We start from the raw sequence: 18,979 nt of genomic DNA, 5'->3' as shown, positions 1-18,979 counted from the left end.
TTATGAATGGGAATTAGATAATATTTGCTGCACAATGGGCCCCCAGAATGAGATTTACTGGTGGTCCCTGGGTAACCTAGTCTGACAATGCCCCCACCTGTGTGGAAGTAGTAGCAGCAGGGGGTTCAGTTAGTGGAGTACAGTTGGACTGAATCCTCCATCCTCAGCATTTCTGCTCCATTATAGAGCTCTTTAGACATCAGTGGAGTAAAATCAGGTGAACCCCAGAGTTTCTTGTAAATGGTTAATCCTCCCCATGAAGTTACTTTATAAACTCCTCTTTAAAGGGCCAAAGATCAGAAGGGCAGAGCCAAGATACACACTGGACTGCGCAATTTAAACAGCTTCGCTAGTATTAAGTACCCGTGGTGGCAGTGTTGGTTGGGGAGGGGGGAGGTCTGGGATTACCCCCCCTATAAAACTAACTTTAGGATGGAATTAAGACTTTGCAGCACCCAGACACCAGTTAGTGTACAATGTGCGCTATAACCACCACCACAGCCTGGGTGTACCCAGGGAACAGTGCGGATCATATCAGAAAAGTGGGAAACAGCAGCTTGAACTCCACGCCCCAAGCTATTGAAGTGTCACCAGAAGTGTCAGGGACGCCATTAGTTCCAATGAGATGCCATCAGACAGCCCCAATTCTATTAATAACCCCCAATTCTCCATTCCTCCCCACCACAATCATTGACCTTCCACCAGGACAGATTCATTTATGACTATTTATACGTGGCCATTTTGCCCCTTCAGAAATCTGGTTGCACCCACAGATGTAGCAGAGCTGATATGCAAGAATATTCCAATGACAAACTCTGCTCTGCTACATCTGTGCAATCTGTGCGCTTCCAGCAGCATAATCCTAGATCAGAGGGACCAAGAAACCTCCTGGGGAGGGGGCAACATCTCACCCACCGAGGAAGAAATCCTGTGTATTGCACTGAAGGGATAAAGTAAAGGAGGGGGGGGGGGGGGGGTAAAAGTGGGGGTTATATTAGAGGGTAGTGAGCAGGGGGAGCTACAATCAGCAAAGGGTGGGGGTGAAGGGCCGGGATCTGCATTGGGGAGGACAGTCTTGCATCTTAATGGGTTGTCTCAAACTTCTTCCCTCCTTGAACTTTTCTTCAGCTTCTCAGTCACAAGTTGCAGAAGACTCAGGTAAGAAGCTCTCAGTCTCCAGCACTGATGGGGTGAGGATTTCCCAGGGACTGCTCTACATATGGGGGTGTCAGCAAGGCTGAAAGTAGTTCTATTCTATAACTTGGGGGTGCTGCTGGGTTGAGTGTTCCTTCCCATGTCCTACGTATAGGGGGATGCGAGGGCACTGTTCCATATGTTGGGGTGCTGCCAGAACTGGAGGGGTTGCTGCCTTGACTGTTGCTCCCCATGTTCTACATTGAGGGTGCTGTGCCACATGCAGGGGGTACCGCTGGGCTGAGTGTTTATGTTCCATATGTGGGGGTGCTGCTGGGGCTGAAGGAGGCTGTTCCATACATGGGGGTGATAGCAAAGCTGAAACCAGTTCTATATGTGGAGGTGCTGCTGATGGTAGGCGCTTCCTTGGTGTGCTCTACATGTTGGGGTACACAGGGTATGAGTGTTTTATATGTGGGGTGCAGCTGCGCTGGCACGTTCCTCATGCTCTGCTTACACTGGGCAGCACTCAGGGCATGAGGATGCTCTCCATGTGAGGGGGTGCTGCCAGGGATGGAGCCTGCTCTGTTAGGTGGTGTGACCCTTGGCACAGCTGATTAGGTTCTGTGTTTATGGAGCTCTGAACAGGGGTTCCTGTACCCCAACTTCTGGAGCAGGAGGCGTTCAGATCCTCACACAGGACCTACTGTGGAGGAGATCTTATAAGATGAAGCTGACGGTTCCAAGTGATAAACCGCCAGAGAGGAAGACATCCAGCCACCTCGAAAAAAGAAAAAAAAAGTGGGTAGGGGGTCTAAACTTCACCCAAGTGCATACAACTTGTAATAAACTGCAGGCGATCTGAGGGAAGGCAGTGTGATCTACAGGCGATTACAGTCTATTGCTTCCTGCTGTCAGCCACTTCACACCAAGTAGAGACTGACTAATGTTCATCAGTGGGATGAGCGAGGAGTACAGAAGCCTCCCCGCCCTCACAACTGTAAGGGGTGTTCACACGTGCAGATTTCACCCTTTCAACTGAAGTGACCGCTCCAAGGTCGTATTCCGACCCCATCGAACCGCACGCTGTTTTAATGCGCTACATTCTCTTGATGCACCATTGGATTACACCCCATGTCATAACACCAGACCAGAGACCCCCAGGGACATGTGACTCCTAACACCCCAGTACTGAGCGATGTGGGAGTAAGGGTCACTGGCCCTTTAAGATGCACAACTTCAATGCTTTTCCAGCCGGAGTACCAAGGGCACAACTACTCGGTATAGCTGAGGGGTACGGCTCCCCTCCCCACTGCAGCGTATGTGACCAGTCCAGGCCAGGCATTCACTGCTGACCTACTTGGCTCCGTGTCCGGCTACTGTGGAAGAGGGACAATGTGCCTCAGATGAAAAACAAAAAGGGACCCCGAATATCAGTTAACCTATGGTATCCCAGAACATGCCCGTCTAGCAGCAAGTGGAGCCCCTGTGGTCTGGATTTGAAGCTGTAGGACGCCCCATGCGGCACCGTACGCTCCTCCAGCAGCGGCACTTTAATACAATCGGCGGATGCAGGGGCCACGTTACTGATCCGTGCAACAGATTTAAGGCTTCCTGCACACATTGAACTCAGGGCCCCAATACAAGATCTCTACCAGGGGCCCCATCGTTTATAGTCAGAGCCCTTTAGACCATCTATAGTAACCCCTCCGACGCACGGCATGGTCCCACATCCAGCAGACTTTGTCGCAGAGGTCACATTATTTGCAGAAGGAACTCATTAGCCTGCAATTGTTCTCAGAGAAAGCCCTGATGGGGGTGGGGGAATGGCATGCGAGGGACGATACCACTGCCATGGGGAAAAGACTGGCAGCAGCTTTATCAGTGTTGGGATCCACCATGATTCCAGCCGCCACATGACGCACGTACCGTTAACTAAATCCAAATAGGCACAACTACAGGGGTAAGTCAGCCCCTTCAAGTCCCTCCAGCACATGACACCAGTATCATAAGTGGCACATGGTAGATGAGGGGCCCCGATATGATTTGGCCCTCGGAGGCAGAAGCTTCACCATTATAACAGTCATGAGTTCAACTTACTCCCCATCATCCAAGGCATTCCAGGTAACCGCATTGTGCCGCCATATATTACACACCGTTTGGCCAGAATGCCCCTGTACTATGGACCTGATGAAGAGCCAAGCTTGGTTCTTCATAGCTGTAGTCCCATTACAGGCCAATAAGGAGGGGTGCCTAGTAATTTAGGGGTCAGCTGCTACCAAGACCGTGGCAGACAACATCCCAGTATTCTTCACTACACCAGGACAAGGGATCATGAACAGGCAGCGGTGGCGGAACACCAAGGACCCACAACATGAACAAGGGTGTCCAAGGGGGGACACCTTCCACCCAGACATTAGGAATGGCATCAGAAGAGCCCCTTCTCCCTGCCAGCTGTGATGAACATGATCCTCACTGTCATAAACCGGTATTACAAGTCACGTCTGGCACCGACCCCAGAGATCTGAGCTCTACCAAGGGCAGAAAATGACTTTACCACAATCTGCCAAACCACAGGCGAACTGCCAAAAGACAACCATCTGCGCAAGTTGTTGAACAGGTGGATCTGAGCCTGTATCTAAGCCCATCATCTGCGATACAGTCTTCTGAGCTGCTGTATCCAAGCCTAGAATGCGGGAGACACTGTCAATTGTACATCATGGACCCATCATTACATCTACATGTCTGATAGTTATTGCCCTTGGCTCCCTGTGCCACCTCCTCTCCAGGGACCGCCAGGCACCCATGCAGGGGGGTCTCCATAGCCTCTCCTAGGAGCGGGCAGTCATTGCTCAGGGATGCTTAATCCTTAGTTATTATCTTATTAGGTCATAGTAAATCCGGGAATCTGCTGAGTGAGGTGCTCTGTCTGGCAGCTCAGTGCCCTGGCACCCGGTGCCCAATACACTTCACTAGGAGTCCAAGGACAGCAAGGTGGACTGTGCCACCACATCATGGCGATGACCAATGAGACACACTTGCTCGTCACCACCGTTGTCTGCTCCATTGTGGCTTTTGCCGTACTCATGTGTCTCTGCTACTTCACATGCAGACTGGCAGGGTAAGTACCCAGGAGGGGGCAACCGACAGCAGGTGGGAGGGGGCACTACAAGTAGTTCAGCATCCAATTATTCAGGGTGGAATAGCGCTGTACTGACAGGGGCGCTCCTGGCAGCTGTTAGAGGGGAACATTAAGCACCTTATAAAAACAATTGGCGTTCTGTAGCACAATATAGTCGTACAGACTGTGGTGTGAGCGGAGGAAACCGGAAAATGGCGCAGAAACAAGGCTAATATTTCAGAGGCAAAAGGCTATAACCACTATACTACTGCCCCCTATGTACAATATAACTACTATAATACTGCCCCCTATGTACAAGAATATAACTACTATAATACTGCCTCCTATGTACAAGAATATAACTACTATAATACTGCCTCCTATGTACAAGAATATAACTACTATACTACTGCCCCCTATGTACAAGAATATAACTGCTATAATACTGCCACCTATGTACAAGAATATAACTACTGTAATACTGCCCCCTATGTACAAGAAGATAACTACTATAATACTGCCCCTATGTACAAGAATATAACTACTATAATACTGCCCCCCTATGTACAAGAATATAACTACTATAATACTGCTCCTATGTACAAGAATATAACTACTATAATACTGCCCCCTATGTACAAGAATATAACTACTATAATACTGCCCCCTATGTACAAGAATATAACTACTATAATACTCCCCCCTATGTACTAGAATATAACTACTATAATACTCCCCCCTATGTGCAAGAATATAACTACTATAATACTGCCCCCTATGTGCAAGAATATAACTACTATAATACTGCCCCCTATGTACAAGAATATAACTGCTATAATACTGCCCCCTATGTACAAGAATATAACTACTATAATACTGCCCCCTATGTACAATATAACTACTATGCTACTGCCCCCTATGTACAATATAACTACTATGCTACTGCCCCCTATGTACAATATAACTACTATGCTACTGCCCCCTATGTACAATATAACTACTATGCTACTGCCCCCTATGTACAAGAATATAACTACTATAGGGGGCAGTATTACAGTAGTTATATTCTTGTACATAGGTGGCAGTATTATAATAGTTATATTCTTGTACAGAGGGGGCAGTATTATAATAGTTATATTCTTGTATATAGGGGGCAGTATTATAGTAGTTATATTCTTGTATATAGGGGGCAGTATTATAGTAGTTATATTCTTGTACATAGAAGCAGTATTATAGTAGTTCTATTCTTGTACATAGGAGGCAGTATTATAGTAGTTCTATTCTTGTACATAGGGGAGGCAGTATTATAGTAGTTCTATTCTTGTACATAGGGGAGGCAGTATTATAGTAGTTCTATTCTTGTACATAGGAGGCAGTATTATAGTAGTTCTATTCTTGTACATAGGGGAGGCAGTATTATAGTAGTTATATTCTTGTACATGGGGGAGGCAGTATTATAGTAGTTATATTCTTGTACATGGGGGAGGCAGTATTATAGTAGTTATATTCTTGTACATGGGGGAGGCAGTATTATAGTAGTTCTATTCTTGTACATGGGGGCAGTATTATAGTAGTTATATTCTTGTACATAGGGGGCAGTATTATAGTAGTTATATTCTTGTACATAGGGGGCAGTATTATAGCAGTTATATTCTTGTACATAGAGGGCAGTATTATAGTAGTTATATTCTTGTACATAGGGGGCAGTATTATAGCAGTTATATTCTTGTACATAGGGGAGGCAGTATTATAGTAGTTCTATTCTTGTACATAGGGGCAGTATTATAGTAGTTCTATTCTTGTATATAGGGGGCAGTATTATAGTAGTTCTATTCTTGTATATAGGGGGCAGTATTATAGTAGTTCTATTCTTGTATATAGGGGGCAGTATTATAGTAGTTCTATTGTATATAGGGGGCAGTATTATAGTAGTTCTATTCTTGTATATAGGGGGCAGTATTATAGTAGTTCTATTCTTGTATATAGGGGGCAGTATTATAGTAGTTCTATTCTTGTATATAGGGGGCAGTATTATAGTAGTTCTATTCTTGTATATAGGGGGCAGTATTATAGTAGTTATATTCTTGTACATAGGGGGCAGTATTATAGTAGTTATATTCTTGTACATAGGAGCAGTATTATAGTAGTTCTATTCTTGTACATGGGGGCAGTATTATAGTAGTTATATTCTTGTACATAGGGGGCAGTATTATAGCAGTTATATTCTTGTACATAGGGGGCAGTATTATAGCAGTTATATTCTTGTACATAGGGGGCAGTATTATAGTAGTTATATTCTTGTACATAGGGGGCAGTATTATAGTAGTTATATTCTTGTACATAGGAGGCAGTATTATAGTAGTTATATTCTTGTACATAGGGGGCAGTATTATAGTAGTTATAGTCTTCTACATAGGGGGCAGTATTATAGTAGTTATATTCTTGTACATTATACTGCCCCCTTATGGACCAGACTATAGCTACTATAATGAACATTGGTGAGAACTCTTACTATAATCGCCCCTTTGTGCGCTCGTGATGCCTCCTTCTGATCTTTAGTCTCTGTGCCAGCTTTTATTTTCAGCCGTGTTTCCACCTTGCTGGGAATAGGATTTTCTGTTTATATGTGTATATATTTGGTCAGTAATTGAGGGGTTCGGGGGCTTCTGTTTATCCTTGTCGGCTGCAGTTTGGGGGACGCACAACCTGTAATTTATGTGAATACCTGGGATTATTTATGAAGGCCGTGTTATATTTAGGAGTTGCACCCCCAGCAGAGTACTTGCAGGGCTGAGCTCTCATTATCCTCTGATTACCAGGACTGCGCAGAAGGTGCTGGACTTCTTCTGACCGTGGGCACGCGACAGCTACACTGAATGGACATGAGGCGGTGGGCACTGCTGCTGGTCATCAAGCTGGCTATGGCACAAAGCTTCCCAGGTAAGAGGGAGTCATTACAGTACTGACCCAGAGTTACATCAGATCTAATCTCTAGTCACATCCAGAGCAGCACCAATTCTGCTGGTTTACTCATACCGCTCATCCATTACAGGAGCCAAGGCCCCACCACTTTCATAAGCAACTACTAGTGATAGCTTAAATACACTATGCAGTTACATCTAGTTAAATGTTGATTGTAGCTCTGGATGTGACTGTAGTGCAAGTCATGATAAAATATCACTTTATACTCCAGTCACATCCAGAGCTGCAGTTGCCATTCTACTAGATGTAGTTACATAAATCAGCTACTAATTGCAGGTTGGCTATTGTGTGCAAACAGTGGTCTGGGCTCCCATAATGCACCAGTGTGGTAACAAGTAAAGCGGAAGAAGTGTTGCAGCTCTGGATGTGACTGGAGTATAAGGCAATTAATTTTTGCAGCGGGTATTACTTACACTGTTATGTTGCATCAGTCTAGCATTCAGACATCAGTGCAGGTAACATGTAACATCTGCTGTAGAGATCCCATCATGCCTTATACTCCAGTCACACCCAGAGCTGCAACAATTCTGCTGGTTTATTTGTTACCACACTGGTAGCATGGGCTCCCAAAAGCTCCAGTTACATGACCAACTACTAATTTAGGTTACTACCCCAGAATGGCAACTATAGCTCTCGATGGGATTGGAGTACAAGGCATGATAGGCTATACAGCAGACATTACTTGCAGTGACACATTGTATCAGTCCAGGCTGCTTATATGGTATTACAGATCATCTGTACTGGATATAATTGCAACAAGTTCTTAGCTGTGGGAAGTATACAGGGTTTTAGCCTCCAAATATAAACAAGACTTATTCACTGACAGCAAGCCGAGATCTTGAAAACAATGCAGAAACTGAAAGTCCATTAAAAAGTTGCAGAACTTCATATATTGATGATGCTCCTTTAGTGCTGGTCCGGTCCTCTGTAGACTGGACTCTATAGGAGATTTCTATACGTGTATCACATGTAATTGGCTTCTCACCCTCCCTAGAGCAGGAGAAGGACCCCGACTACTGGAGGAGGCAGGCCCAGAACACCTTAAGACAAGCGCTGTCGCTGCAGCAACTCAACACCAATGTAGCCAAGAACGTCATCATGTTCCTGGGAGATGGTGAGCGCAGAGCCAACATTGTCGGGGATGACATGGGTAGTGCCATCCATTAACAACCCTTCTATTTCAGGCATGGGGGTGTCAACTGTTACAGCAACACGGATCTTAAAAGGCCAGCTTGCTGGAAAGCCTGGAGAGGAGACCGTGCTGGAGATGGACAAGTTCCCGTATCTTGCTCTAGCAAAGGTAAAGTCTTGTGCAGAGTCAGGTGGGTGCAGTGAAAGGTGACAAATTATGTGGCGACGTCCAGGTGACACTTGGCACATTGGATGCATTGCTTTAGCTCCATCAGGGCATATTGTGATCATGTGCGCAATGCCAACCCAGGTATGCATTATAGATGTTATGCCACCTTCCTACCAATACCTTCCCGTATGACGCATCCGCACTGCTCCGGATTTAGCAGCTGTGACTCCGGTTACATTAGAGCTTCTGTTCATTCCTGATTTTCCATTAACTGGTCATGAACTGATTACCAGGCTCACTCTGCGGGCAGCAGCCACAGACTCCGGGCATCGCAGGGCAGGAAACCACCAGACAAGCAGCCTCCGCTTACCTCCTGCCAGGGGGGTATCACTGGTCAGGAGAGATTCTTGTGGGTGGTGGTTCCCTGCAGAGCATGATTTTGGCTTTCCTGTACACCAGAGCAGTGATCAGACACCCAAGAGGGACCCCAAATTGAGGGCTGAAAGGGAGAAACCCCCCACCCTCTTTATACTAATGAGTATTATATGTTATATCATACCAGGCTTCATTATAATCTCGACCCCTCAAGGCCCAACAGTCCTGACGGAGTTGGCGCTAACCACACTCACTTGTTCCATCTTTTTCACGTACGACTTGCGAAGTGCCTCCGCCTGATGGCAGGTCCCTGGAGCAGATCACATGTGCAGTTCAGACCTGGAGACCTGCGGTCGGGCTGAGACACTCCGCAAGTCGTACGTGAAAAAGATGCAATTCTCCAGCCGCTATAGGACCCTGCAGCGATATGCAACACAGTAGACCTGCGAATACGTGCAGCCACTGCGGCGTCCCATCTTTTGAGCTTCTATATGTACAGTCACCCCGTTCTACAACAGGCGCCTCCTGCTACAGCCTTCACATCTACAATTACCCTTCGTTGAACAAGCTGCCGCTCTTGCTGCCTCCTATACATACATAGTTACAATGTTGTATAACGTCCAAGAACGAAACGCATCTTACGTGTTGGGCGCGTCCACATGGCGTTCTCATGTACATTTCACAAAAAAAAAAAAAAAAAAAAAAGCAAAATACGCTAAAATAGAAAACCTAAGCGTCACTATGAACTGACCCCTGTACACGTTTCCTCTTCCAGACGTACAACACCAATGCACAGGTCCCAGACAGCGCCGGCACTGCCACTGCTTATCTGTGCGGCGTGAAGGCCAATGAGGGGACTGTTGGTGTGAACGCCGCCGCGGTGCGAGGTCAGTGTAACACCACGAAAGGCAATGAAGTCAACTCCATCTTAAAATGGGCCAAAGATGCAGGTGAGTGCATAGTGGGATCAGGACTATGCTCCAGGACATTGCTGAACCTTTATACCAGACCCCCATTACAGGGCCGCTTCACCACATTGTCACATTACACTATTCTGCTGAGGTTACTGGAGAATAGCATTTCAACATTAACCAATTTTAACATACTGCAAAGTTCATGAATAGCATACCAGAGCAGCAGTATAGACTGGCATACAGATCAGTAGGATAAGTGGAACAGTGTGGTATAGCCAGCACATGCCTGCCATTCAGTGGGCAGTAGCCTATATGGGTACCATGATGGCAGCATTCAGTTCTCACTAGGATCATTTACTTAAGATAATCATTAAAAGGGTTGTCCAGTTGTAAACTATTAATTGTCTATCCTCAGGAGAAGTCATCAACAGCAAGTTGGTGGGAGTGTCACCCAGGACCCCAGCTAATCAGCTGTTCTCTGGGCAAATGCACTTGTCCACTTTTCCAGTTCCTGCAGGAAGCAGACAGCTCCATTCTCACTGTAGTGGCCAGGCTTGGCATTACAGGCAAAGTTGCTACTCATTTCAATGTGATTTTGGCCTGCAGTTCCAAGCCTGGCCACTGCAGTGGGAACGGAGCTGTCTGCTTGCAGTAGAAATCACTTCTACGCACAAGTGTATCAGCCAAGGGAATAGCTGATTGGCTGGTGACAGAAAACTGCCAATCTACTATTGATGACTATTCCTGAGGACAGGCCATCAACTGGACAACCCCTTAAAGCCTTGTTTTCACTAGGCAAGTCTGTTGGGGTGGTGACCACCACCAGGGTTAATCATGCCACCCCAAGCGCTACCTATGCCCACTCAGTCAACCGCGATTGGTACTCTGATAACGAGATGCCCAAAGAAGCCGTGGAGGAAGGATGCAAGGACATTGCCTGGCAGCTCATGTTCAACATCCCAGACATTGAGGTAAGACTCGAGAGGGTGTGAACGGATATTGTGGGGGCAGGGGAGGGTAAACGTTAATGACTTACGATTTTGCGCAAATCTGGTTCAAACCACATCTGGAGCAGAAGCAGCTTCGCTGGAAGAGAAAAAATAAAAAAGTGCCCTGTGAGACGCGTCACACCATCACCACTTATTACAGGTCATCATGGGCGGAGGCAGGAAATACATGTTCCCCAAGAACACCCCTGACTTGGAGCACCCAAAGGATGATAGAGCAAATGGCACAAGGCAAGATGGCCTAAACCTGACCCAAGTGTGGAGGGAGAAGAAGCCCAAAGACAAGGTAGGACACCAATTACTCCTCTTAAAGGAGAACTGCACTGGAAGTCATGTCAGAAGGAAACAATTGTGGGGTGTCCGAGCCGAGTCCCTTCATCCCCAATTTCCTAATTCATAGAGATGACTGCTCAAATACTTTGTATCAGCCATGATACATTGCAAGCTCCTCCCCTTTTTGACCATGACCCTATACTTTAAGTTCACTTACACATTCTACAGAATTTTGTAAACTTGTCCAGTTTGGTTTCTGCTTCCATCTTGCTGGGAGTCGTAGACCTTCACTCCTAGAAGACACAAGGAATGGAAGTGTTGAAGTGTTGGTTGCAGTAGACAGGACATTGCTTCCACAAGTCTTAAAGTAAACCTCCAGAACCTGGAAAGGAGGCTCCATACCCCTTGTAGGAATGCACATAACATTGTCCTTGCTGCCACCACTAGAGGGAGCCCAGGCGGCGATTGCATCCAGTTCATACATACGATGTAGCTATATATCTGTATGCAGAGCTGTGACCATCTGGAAGGGGACGACCAATTAAAAATGACCCACCAGTTTCAGGAGAATCTTCTGCCCTGACAAGAGGGTATATTACCTGCAGTTCTCCGCTGCCATCCCTTCAATCCACAACAGTTTCTAACTACCTGAATGCTCTGATTGGCCAGGCTGATCATGTGATTAGCTCTGGCTACAGTATAGTGAATTTGTAGTCCAACACTAGCAATGCACTCTTAGTTAGTCTGAAGATTATGTCTAACCATCCTGGACATCCAAGAACTGGTGGATCGGAGGGACGGCAGAAAGCAACGACTGTAGGCAATGTGCCCCTCCACTTATGGTCCTGCGACAGAATCTTGTCCTGAAACTGGAAGGGTCACTTTAAAGACGCAAGGCGCTTATTGTGGGAAACCAGCTATGGGAAATACTTTCAGCTTTTGATCCCACCAAGTCAGGCGCTGTGATCCCCATTACCAGAGTCACCCACTTTCTACATGTCCCACCCACAGGTCGCCCGTTATGTCTGGAACCGAGACCAGCTGCTTGCTCTGAGACCGCAGGATGTTGACTATTTGCTAGGTAAGTCTTGCATCCACTAAGCCTTGAGGGGGTGCCCCACAGTCTGGACCCCAAATTAGGCCTGTACTCCATTTTTTTCAGGTCTGTTTGAGCCAGGAGATATGATATATGAACTAGACAGGAACAAAACTACTGAACCCTCCCTCCCAGACATGGTGGACGTTGCCATCAGCATCCTGAAGAAGAACCCCAAAGGCTTCTTCCTGCTGGTGGAAGGTGAGTGACCTGCACCAAAGATGAGGAGATACTGTGTTGTACCCCAGATCTGCTCCACAAAAGGGGCAACATTGAAATGTTTTATCTTGTCGATCAGGTGGGCGCATTGATCACGGGCATCACGACGGTAAAGCAAAGCTAGCCTTACACGAGGCAGTACAGATGGACTTGGCCATAGGCCGCGCAGGGGACATGACATCTGAGGAGGACACCCTGACCGTTGTTACTGCTGACCACTCCCATGTCTTCACGTTTGGTGGCTACACGCATCGCGGCTCCTCCATCTTTGGTGAGTTAGCCTATTCATGACTGCAATAACTCATTGTATACAAGTTATGTGGTTGCAGGTGTAGAGCTAGATATTGCTAACAGAACATTGCTTCTATGATCACATGACCATCTTCTCCACCGCAGGTTTGGCCCCATCACTAAGTGACAGTGACCAGAAACCCTTCACATCGATCCTGTATGGAAACGGCCCCGGATACAAATTGATCAATGGAAACCGTGAAAATGTCTCTACAGTAGATTACAGTGAGTAAAACAAGAGAAAAAGCCAGACCGCCATCCGAGAACCACACAGAAGCACCTTGTCCCTTCATCCCATAAGCTTTAAGGGTTTACAGGTCTAGGCTATTGATGGCTGGTCTTCAATAAGGGTCCACTGCTCAGGATCTCTGCCAGTCAGCTGATTGAAGAATCTGCCACACTGGGTTTGTCAGTCATATGACCTGACAGCAGTTCAGTCCCATTCAAGTGAATGGGACTGAGCTGCAATACCAGGCACAGCCTCTATACAATGCACGGCACTGTGCCTGGTATGCACTTCAGTTAGTTGATTGGTGGGGGAGCCCAAGCAGATCCTGAACAACTTTATGATCTCCTAGAATAGGTCAACAGTAACCCCTGGTGCTGGGAACCCCTTTAATCATTCATAATAAGGGATTGTCCAACTGTAGAGAGTTTCTTTCCTTTAAACTCTGATCCAAGTCAGTTAAACCAGAAACCAGCAATACTTGCCTGTCCTCAGCCCTGGCGATCCAGCACTGCAGCCCTCCTGGACTTTGTTGTGGAACAGACACCACATGACTGCCGCTGTCCTGGTATACCAGATCACAGCATCTAAGCAAATATGCCAGAAGTGCAGCACCCGACTGTGGGGGTCACATGGTGTCCTTCCAAAAATGGAGACCAGGAGGACCGTGGGGCCGCCATGCTGGATTGCCAGGACTGAAGACAGGCAAGTACTGCTGGTTTTATTATTTTGACTAATTTGAGACATTTTAAAAACACACTTTGCAGCTGAACAATCCCTCAAATTCACAGTGTTCAAAATCTCTGCTTGCCATCAGTGAATGGGAAATTTTAGGCTACAATATAAAAACCAGGTCCCAACGCAGCATTTCTCAGTCTAAGGGCTCATCCACATGGGCATATTTGTGCAGCGTAAATTGGCAAATGCCAATAGGCAGTGATTACACAGGAAACCTGTATATTTGCGCAGCAAATCAATTGGCCCGGTCACTTTTTTTGCATGAGAAATGCAGGCAATTGCGATTTTTGGTCACAAATACACAGCAACCAAATCTGGCACATGCCTGCATGCACGAGCCCTAAGGCTGGGTTCACATGGGGCAGATTTGCCGCGGAAATTCTGCCTGGAATTTCACCGCGGCAAATCCGCCTGCGGCCGCTAATCCGGGGATTAGCCAGCCATGTGGAGCCATCAGAAATCTCGTCCACTCGGGACGGCAAATCTGCCGCGGCAAAGCCGGCAGTGCAGCGCGGAGTAGCCGGCCGCAGCATGCTCATTCTTTTTCTTCCTCCACTGCGGCCGGCGCTCCCAAGAGCAAGCGGCCGGGCCGCTTCAAAACCCGCTGCTAAGTGCTGTGGCTTTTGAAGCAGCGCTTCTCCGGCGGAAATCCCGCGGTTTTTCGCTGCGGCCAAACCACGAGATTTCTGCCGTGAGCCCCGCAGAGAAATAGAACATGCTGCGGTTTGTTTGCCGCGCAAGATTTCGCATGGACAAACCGCAGCCATCTGCCTAGAATTGCGTTTGCTAACGCAATCCTATGGCAGCTTCCAAGGGCGGAAATTCTGCGGGAAATCCCGCCCATCTGCAAGCGGCCTAAGGGTTGTTGCAATTTAACCCTTTGCAATTCAATTTTGGATTCAGGGTTTCCTAGGGGGCTCTCTCTTTCTGCCATTATACAATGGCGCCATCTGCTGGCCAGAGTCAGTACTGCAGTATAGGGCATGCTGGAGAGGCCCCCCAACCACATAGCAGCCAGTAATATACAGTAAGAATACCCTGCCGGACGTCTTCCGACATCGGAGCTGTACAGCCTTCAATCAGAATGTCTTCAGATGTCAGACAGTGAATTGGAAAGGGTTAACAGTGTTAGTAAACACAGCAGCCAAATCTGTCCTGTTTGCTACAATGTATCCTGCACTGATACACAGCAGGCTGTGCAGCTCACATTGTCTAGACTGGATACAGTGTAACAAAAGATGACAGAAGTGTTCGGACTGTTGGGGTTTTCAGTCTTTATGTTGTTTTTGCCAACTTGCAGAGATCTTGTAAACTGTGAAGTAGTGAAACCCACCATTAAAATAAAACGTTAAGGCCTTCTAGATCTACCAAGTCCTCACAGCCTCCCCATTTTTTAGATCTGCCAACCTACCAGGCGCAATCTGCAGTCCCTCTACGCCAAGAGACGCACGGTGGAGAAGACGTTGCTGTTTTTGCCAAGGGTCCAATGGCACATCTGCTGCATGGCGTCCACGAGCAGAACTACATCCCTCACGTAATGGCGTACGCCTCCTGTGTCGGGCAAAACCTCGACCACTGCAAGAAAAGGAGCTTGGGGCACAGCACAAAGGCCTCCCTGTCCCTGCTGTCCATCGCCCTCATCGTGTGGCTGACCCTGTGAACAGTGGAGACGTTGACCTCCTACCTCACATTGCACTGCTCTAGTCTGGAGGACGTCGGCTCTGCTACACCGTCCAGGGGATCCCCCACAGCAGGTTCTGTGTCACACCCAGTGGGCAATACAGAATGAGACCAAAGACCATGCCACAACCACTAACGAGCAGACCAGACCGAGTACCACGGACGCCCCCCCCAAACCCCAGCACATCAGTTCTTCGGTCAGCATGTATTTATCAATATGGTACCGCTTTCCCAGGATACTGAATGGCACTTTCATCCTTTTAGAGAAAGTATCACTGCATATTTAAGCAAGTCTGTTACTCTGGGAAAGCTGGGTGGTAACCCCTGCAAGAGCAGTAACGACAGGACAACTCCAGGGCCTCCATTTATCGATCACCGCCCCAGTTTTTGGGGGACAGACGATTTGTACATTTATTGCATTATTCTTACATTTAATATCTGTAAATAAAGAGGAAAAAACATGGAAAACGCACAAGAGGGGCAATCACTGTGTCAAAAATGGCGCTCACCACCAGGGGGTGCTGCTCCATTGTATCTGCCCATTCCATCCACTAGGGGGTAAGGCTCCAGCACTATTTGCCAAGTATTAATGGGGCAGGGGTGAGGTCGCTGCGTGGGTATAAATAGCCAATATTTTCCCGGCAGGAGGTTTTCCAGCCGCAGGATCTTGGCCTGAAGACATGGAGCCGCCACAAATCCATCCAGGTCGCTTCTATTTGGGGAGATTCCCCTGCAGACGGCCGGGTCTACTTACAATGGCGTCCAGTATAATCCAGAGGAGACAAACCTTCGATCCATTTATAGAACGAGAGCTGATGTGTGCCAGGATACCCGCGACTGTAACAACCCTGCATACAACATGCAGAATAAGCCAGAACAAGACTATTGTGCATCGCAGAGAGATTGTCAAGCAGCAGGCAGGGGGCTCATTCACATGGGCATATGCAGAGGGAGGCAGCATAGCGCATTTTTTTGACATTTGGCAGAAGACTTGCCTATTACCCTGTTTCCATGAAAATAAGACAGAGCATGATTTGCCAGAATTTTTGAGGATGCAAAAGGATTTTTCAGGCTTTTTGAGGATGCTTGAAATATAAGCCCTACTCCAAAATTAAGCCCTGCTAACAGTTAATTGAAAAAGTCAGTTTAAATAGTGTCCAGGCAGATATACATGTAAAAATGTTAAACTTTTTTGAACAAAAAAAATTAATATAAGACACTGTCTTATTTTCAGGGAAACAGTATTTCCTATGGTCAAGGTTCCCACGCCCCACACAAGTGGAAAAAACCAAAACATGCCATTTTCACGCAAGTCGTGTCACACTCACAGAAATAATTGCAATTTTGCAAAAACTATATGTCCCAAATTCCTCAGATAATTATTGCGCTTGCCCATGTAAATGCAGCTTTCTATCGCAACAACTGCTAATCCTGTTTTAACTCCCAGGTTTTTCATACTCCAGTCACAGCCAGAGCTGCAGACAGTTCTGAGGAGTCTCCCTTTAACCTTTCACGAATTTCATGAAAGATTCCAGCATCACACGATACATATTCAATCTAGAGCATAAATAACGTGTGACTGCAGCGGTTTTTCCTTCATGGCATATACTCCAGTCACATCCAGAGCTGCAGTCACAATGCTGTTCCCACATGCCCCATTTTCGTTGCCCCTACAGCACCTCACACAATGGTTTTATACTAGTGACTACACTGCTGTAACGCAATCCCCCTGTAGCGTGGGGGAGGGGGCTCGTCCCGTTGTGGGCAGGTTTGGCACCTTCACCCGTTACCAGAAAATGGAAACATTGCCAGTCGGTAACAGAAACAAAAAAGTTCAACCACAGAACATTGTTTCACAGAATCAAAGGAACAAGCGATGACCGCGCAGAGTTGGATCGGCGCCCGGCGCTGCCCACAACCTGCCTGGAAGGTCATTACTGCAATCGTTTCCAGCCCGCAGAACAAGATGAAACGCTGAGAATCCGTAACAGAGGCGGCGACTAATTCCCAGAGTCTACAGCCGCCTGACCGGCTAGTCAGAGGATTCTTAGATTGGCTACTGGGAACGTCGGGTGACAACCAATATGGCCGCCATCGTTACTCTTCAGTGGCACTTCTGCCTACGGGCTCACAGGCGTATATAGTCTGCGTATTACAGAGCCCCTTCAGACCTGCGGGGTCTTATTTAGGCACGCAATGCACCCATTGCATGCTATGGGCGCAGTAAATCTGTACGTACATACGGATTTACTGCGCATGTGCAAAAAATCCGCCCGTGTGAGTGAGCCACCAACTCCCATCTTTGGTCCGTTCACACGAGCGCCAAACTTACACGAGTCGTGTGTTGCGAGACTCACAAATATGAACACACATAAGCGAGGTTTTCCCACATGGCACCGCAATGCTATGCAGGAAACAAGTCGCGGCACGTTTCGTCTTTCTGCGTATTGTCGCATCGCAGTGCCCATTGTTTTCAGCGGGAGAAGCTCTACGATGCCACGCCGGAGAATCCCCGAAGTGATGCGAGGCTGTTCTGCTATGAAGATGGCTCACATCCATGGGGATGTCACATGAATGGCGAGCCTGATATGGCGGCAGGATTCACCGTCCCATATCGCACTCGCCCATGTGAAGTTAGTCTTAGGGGATGATTTTGCGCTTGCCAACTTGCGATTTTGCCACAGATGAGGCTTTTTGTTTCAGAACAGCATCACTTTGGGGAAGATGCAGATAGCTGCGGCGGAGGATTGCGGGGTTCCTCATTTCCCATCCAGTGGGGGAATCTCGCATCACGCCGCGTGCGCCTCGCATGTTCTGCCGCCAGCCCCATTGCAAAAAACAACGGACAGTGCGTTTTTGGCTCGAGTAGAGCCGGCCGAAGGGCACACTCACGCAGGCGTCACCCATCGTATTCTATTGGGCCCCTCGCTTGCATTTTAGTTACGTGAGAAACAAGTCCTATTTTGGCGCTTATTACACATGTAAAACGCATCGATACAGCTTCGGGAATTCCTGCGTACCGCATACTTGACGCACATGAAATACGTACGACATATGCCCGTGTGAGCGAGCCCTTAGCCCTGCTTTTCCAACAACAACTTCTCCGGAGGCCTGGCTCATTGACAGGAGTAATGATGGCGGCCATATTGGTTTATTGGTTTGTCACCCAGCTTTCCCCGAAGCAAGCATTGCGCGGCCGCAGCAGTAATCCCCTCCTCCCGGCTGCTGGGAGCCGAACACAAACATCTGGTAATCGGATATCGCAGCTTCACGAGACCAAAACACACAGAAATGGAAAAGAAAATGGTGGTTTGGGGGACGGACAGAGAAGGCAGCGCCGGCCAGGAGAATCCTGTGGTGGGATGGAGGCTGCAGGGCAGAACACATTGTAACCCGTCTAGACTAATGCCTTCCAGGGAAGTGAAGGGTTAATAAGCACACCAGAATCAGGATATTTGCACTACTGTAAGACAAGCCACCCTGCTGTGTGTCACCGCAGGCAGCCAATCACAGCACAGCTTTCATTTCTTATACTGCTCCGGTAAAGTGAAAGCTGTGCTGTGATTGGTTGCTGTAGCCAGAAACACTGTTGCCCATAGCAACCACAGCTTTCACTTTTGAAG

General features: G+C 47.5%; 2 protein-coding genes across 2 annotated transcripts in view; one reads left to right on the top strand and one right to left on the bottom strand.

Moving 5' to 3' along the window:
• Positions 1 to 11,399, bottom strand: part of ECE1 (endothelin converting enzyme 1) — a 77,113-nt gene extending 65,714 nt beyond the window's left edge. The window contains exons 1-2 of the mRNA XM_066606270.1: positions 11,324 to 11,399; positions 10,863 to 10,912 (exon numbers count right to left, since the gene is read on the bottom strand). Coding sequence (XP_066462367.1) covers positions 10,863 to 10,912; positions 11,324 to 11,372 — 99 coding nt within the window. The 5' untranslated portion in view covers positions 11,373 to 11,399. The remainder of the gene's footprint in view (positions 1 to 10,862; positions 10,913 to 11,323) is intronic.
• LOC136631844 (alkaline phosphatase, tissue-nonspecific isozyme-like) lies at positions 1,118 to 15,831 on the top strand. Its single transcript, XM_066606274.1, has 12 exons — positions 1,118 to 1,158; positions 7,075 to 7,195; positions 8,232 to 8,351; positions 8,422 to 8,537; positions 9,688 to 9,862; positions 10,622 to 10,797; positions 10,976 to 11,119; positions 12,118 to 12,187; positions 12,269 to 12,403; positions 12,501 to 12,692; positions 12,818 to 12,937; positions 15,074 to 15,831. The coding sequence occupies exons 2-12, from the start codon at positions 7,132 to 7,134 to the stop codon at positions 15,334 to 15,336; spliced, it is 1,575 nt and encodes a 524-aa protein (XP_066462371.1). The 5' UTR covers positions 1,118 to 1,158; positions 7,075 to 7,131; the 3' UTR covers positions 15,337 to 15,831.
• The last annotated feature ends 3,148 nt before the right edge of the window (positions 15,832 to 18,979 follow it).

The sequence above is a fragment of the Eleutherodactylus coqui genome, chromosome 6, assembly GCF_035609145.1.
Source record: "Eleutherodactylus coqui strain aEleCoq1 chromosome 6, aEleCoq1.hap1, whole genome shotgun sequence".
Lineage (NCBI taxonomy): Eukaryota > Metazoa > Chordata > Amphibia > Anura > Eleutherodactylidae > Eleutherodactylus > Eleutherodactylus coqui.
Note: the sequence above shows the minus strand (reverse complement) of the source record. Positions and strands in the feature narration are given on the sequence as shown.

Excerpts from the sequence above, each read along its gene's own strand:
- LOC136631844 (XM_066606274.1), top strand. The coding sequence starts at position 7,132 with ATGGACATGAGGCGGTGGGCACTGCTGCTGGTCATCAAGCTGGCTATG. Across the intron at positions 8,352-8,421 it reads CATCATGTTCCTGGGAGATG|GCATGGGGGTGTCAACTGTT; the intron begins GTGAGCGCAGAG and ends CTTCTATTTCAG. Across the intron at positions 8,538-9,687 it reads CGTATCTTGCTCTAGCAAAG|ACGTACAACACCAATGCACA; the intron begins GTAAAGTCTTGT and ends TTCCTCTTCCAG.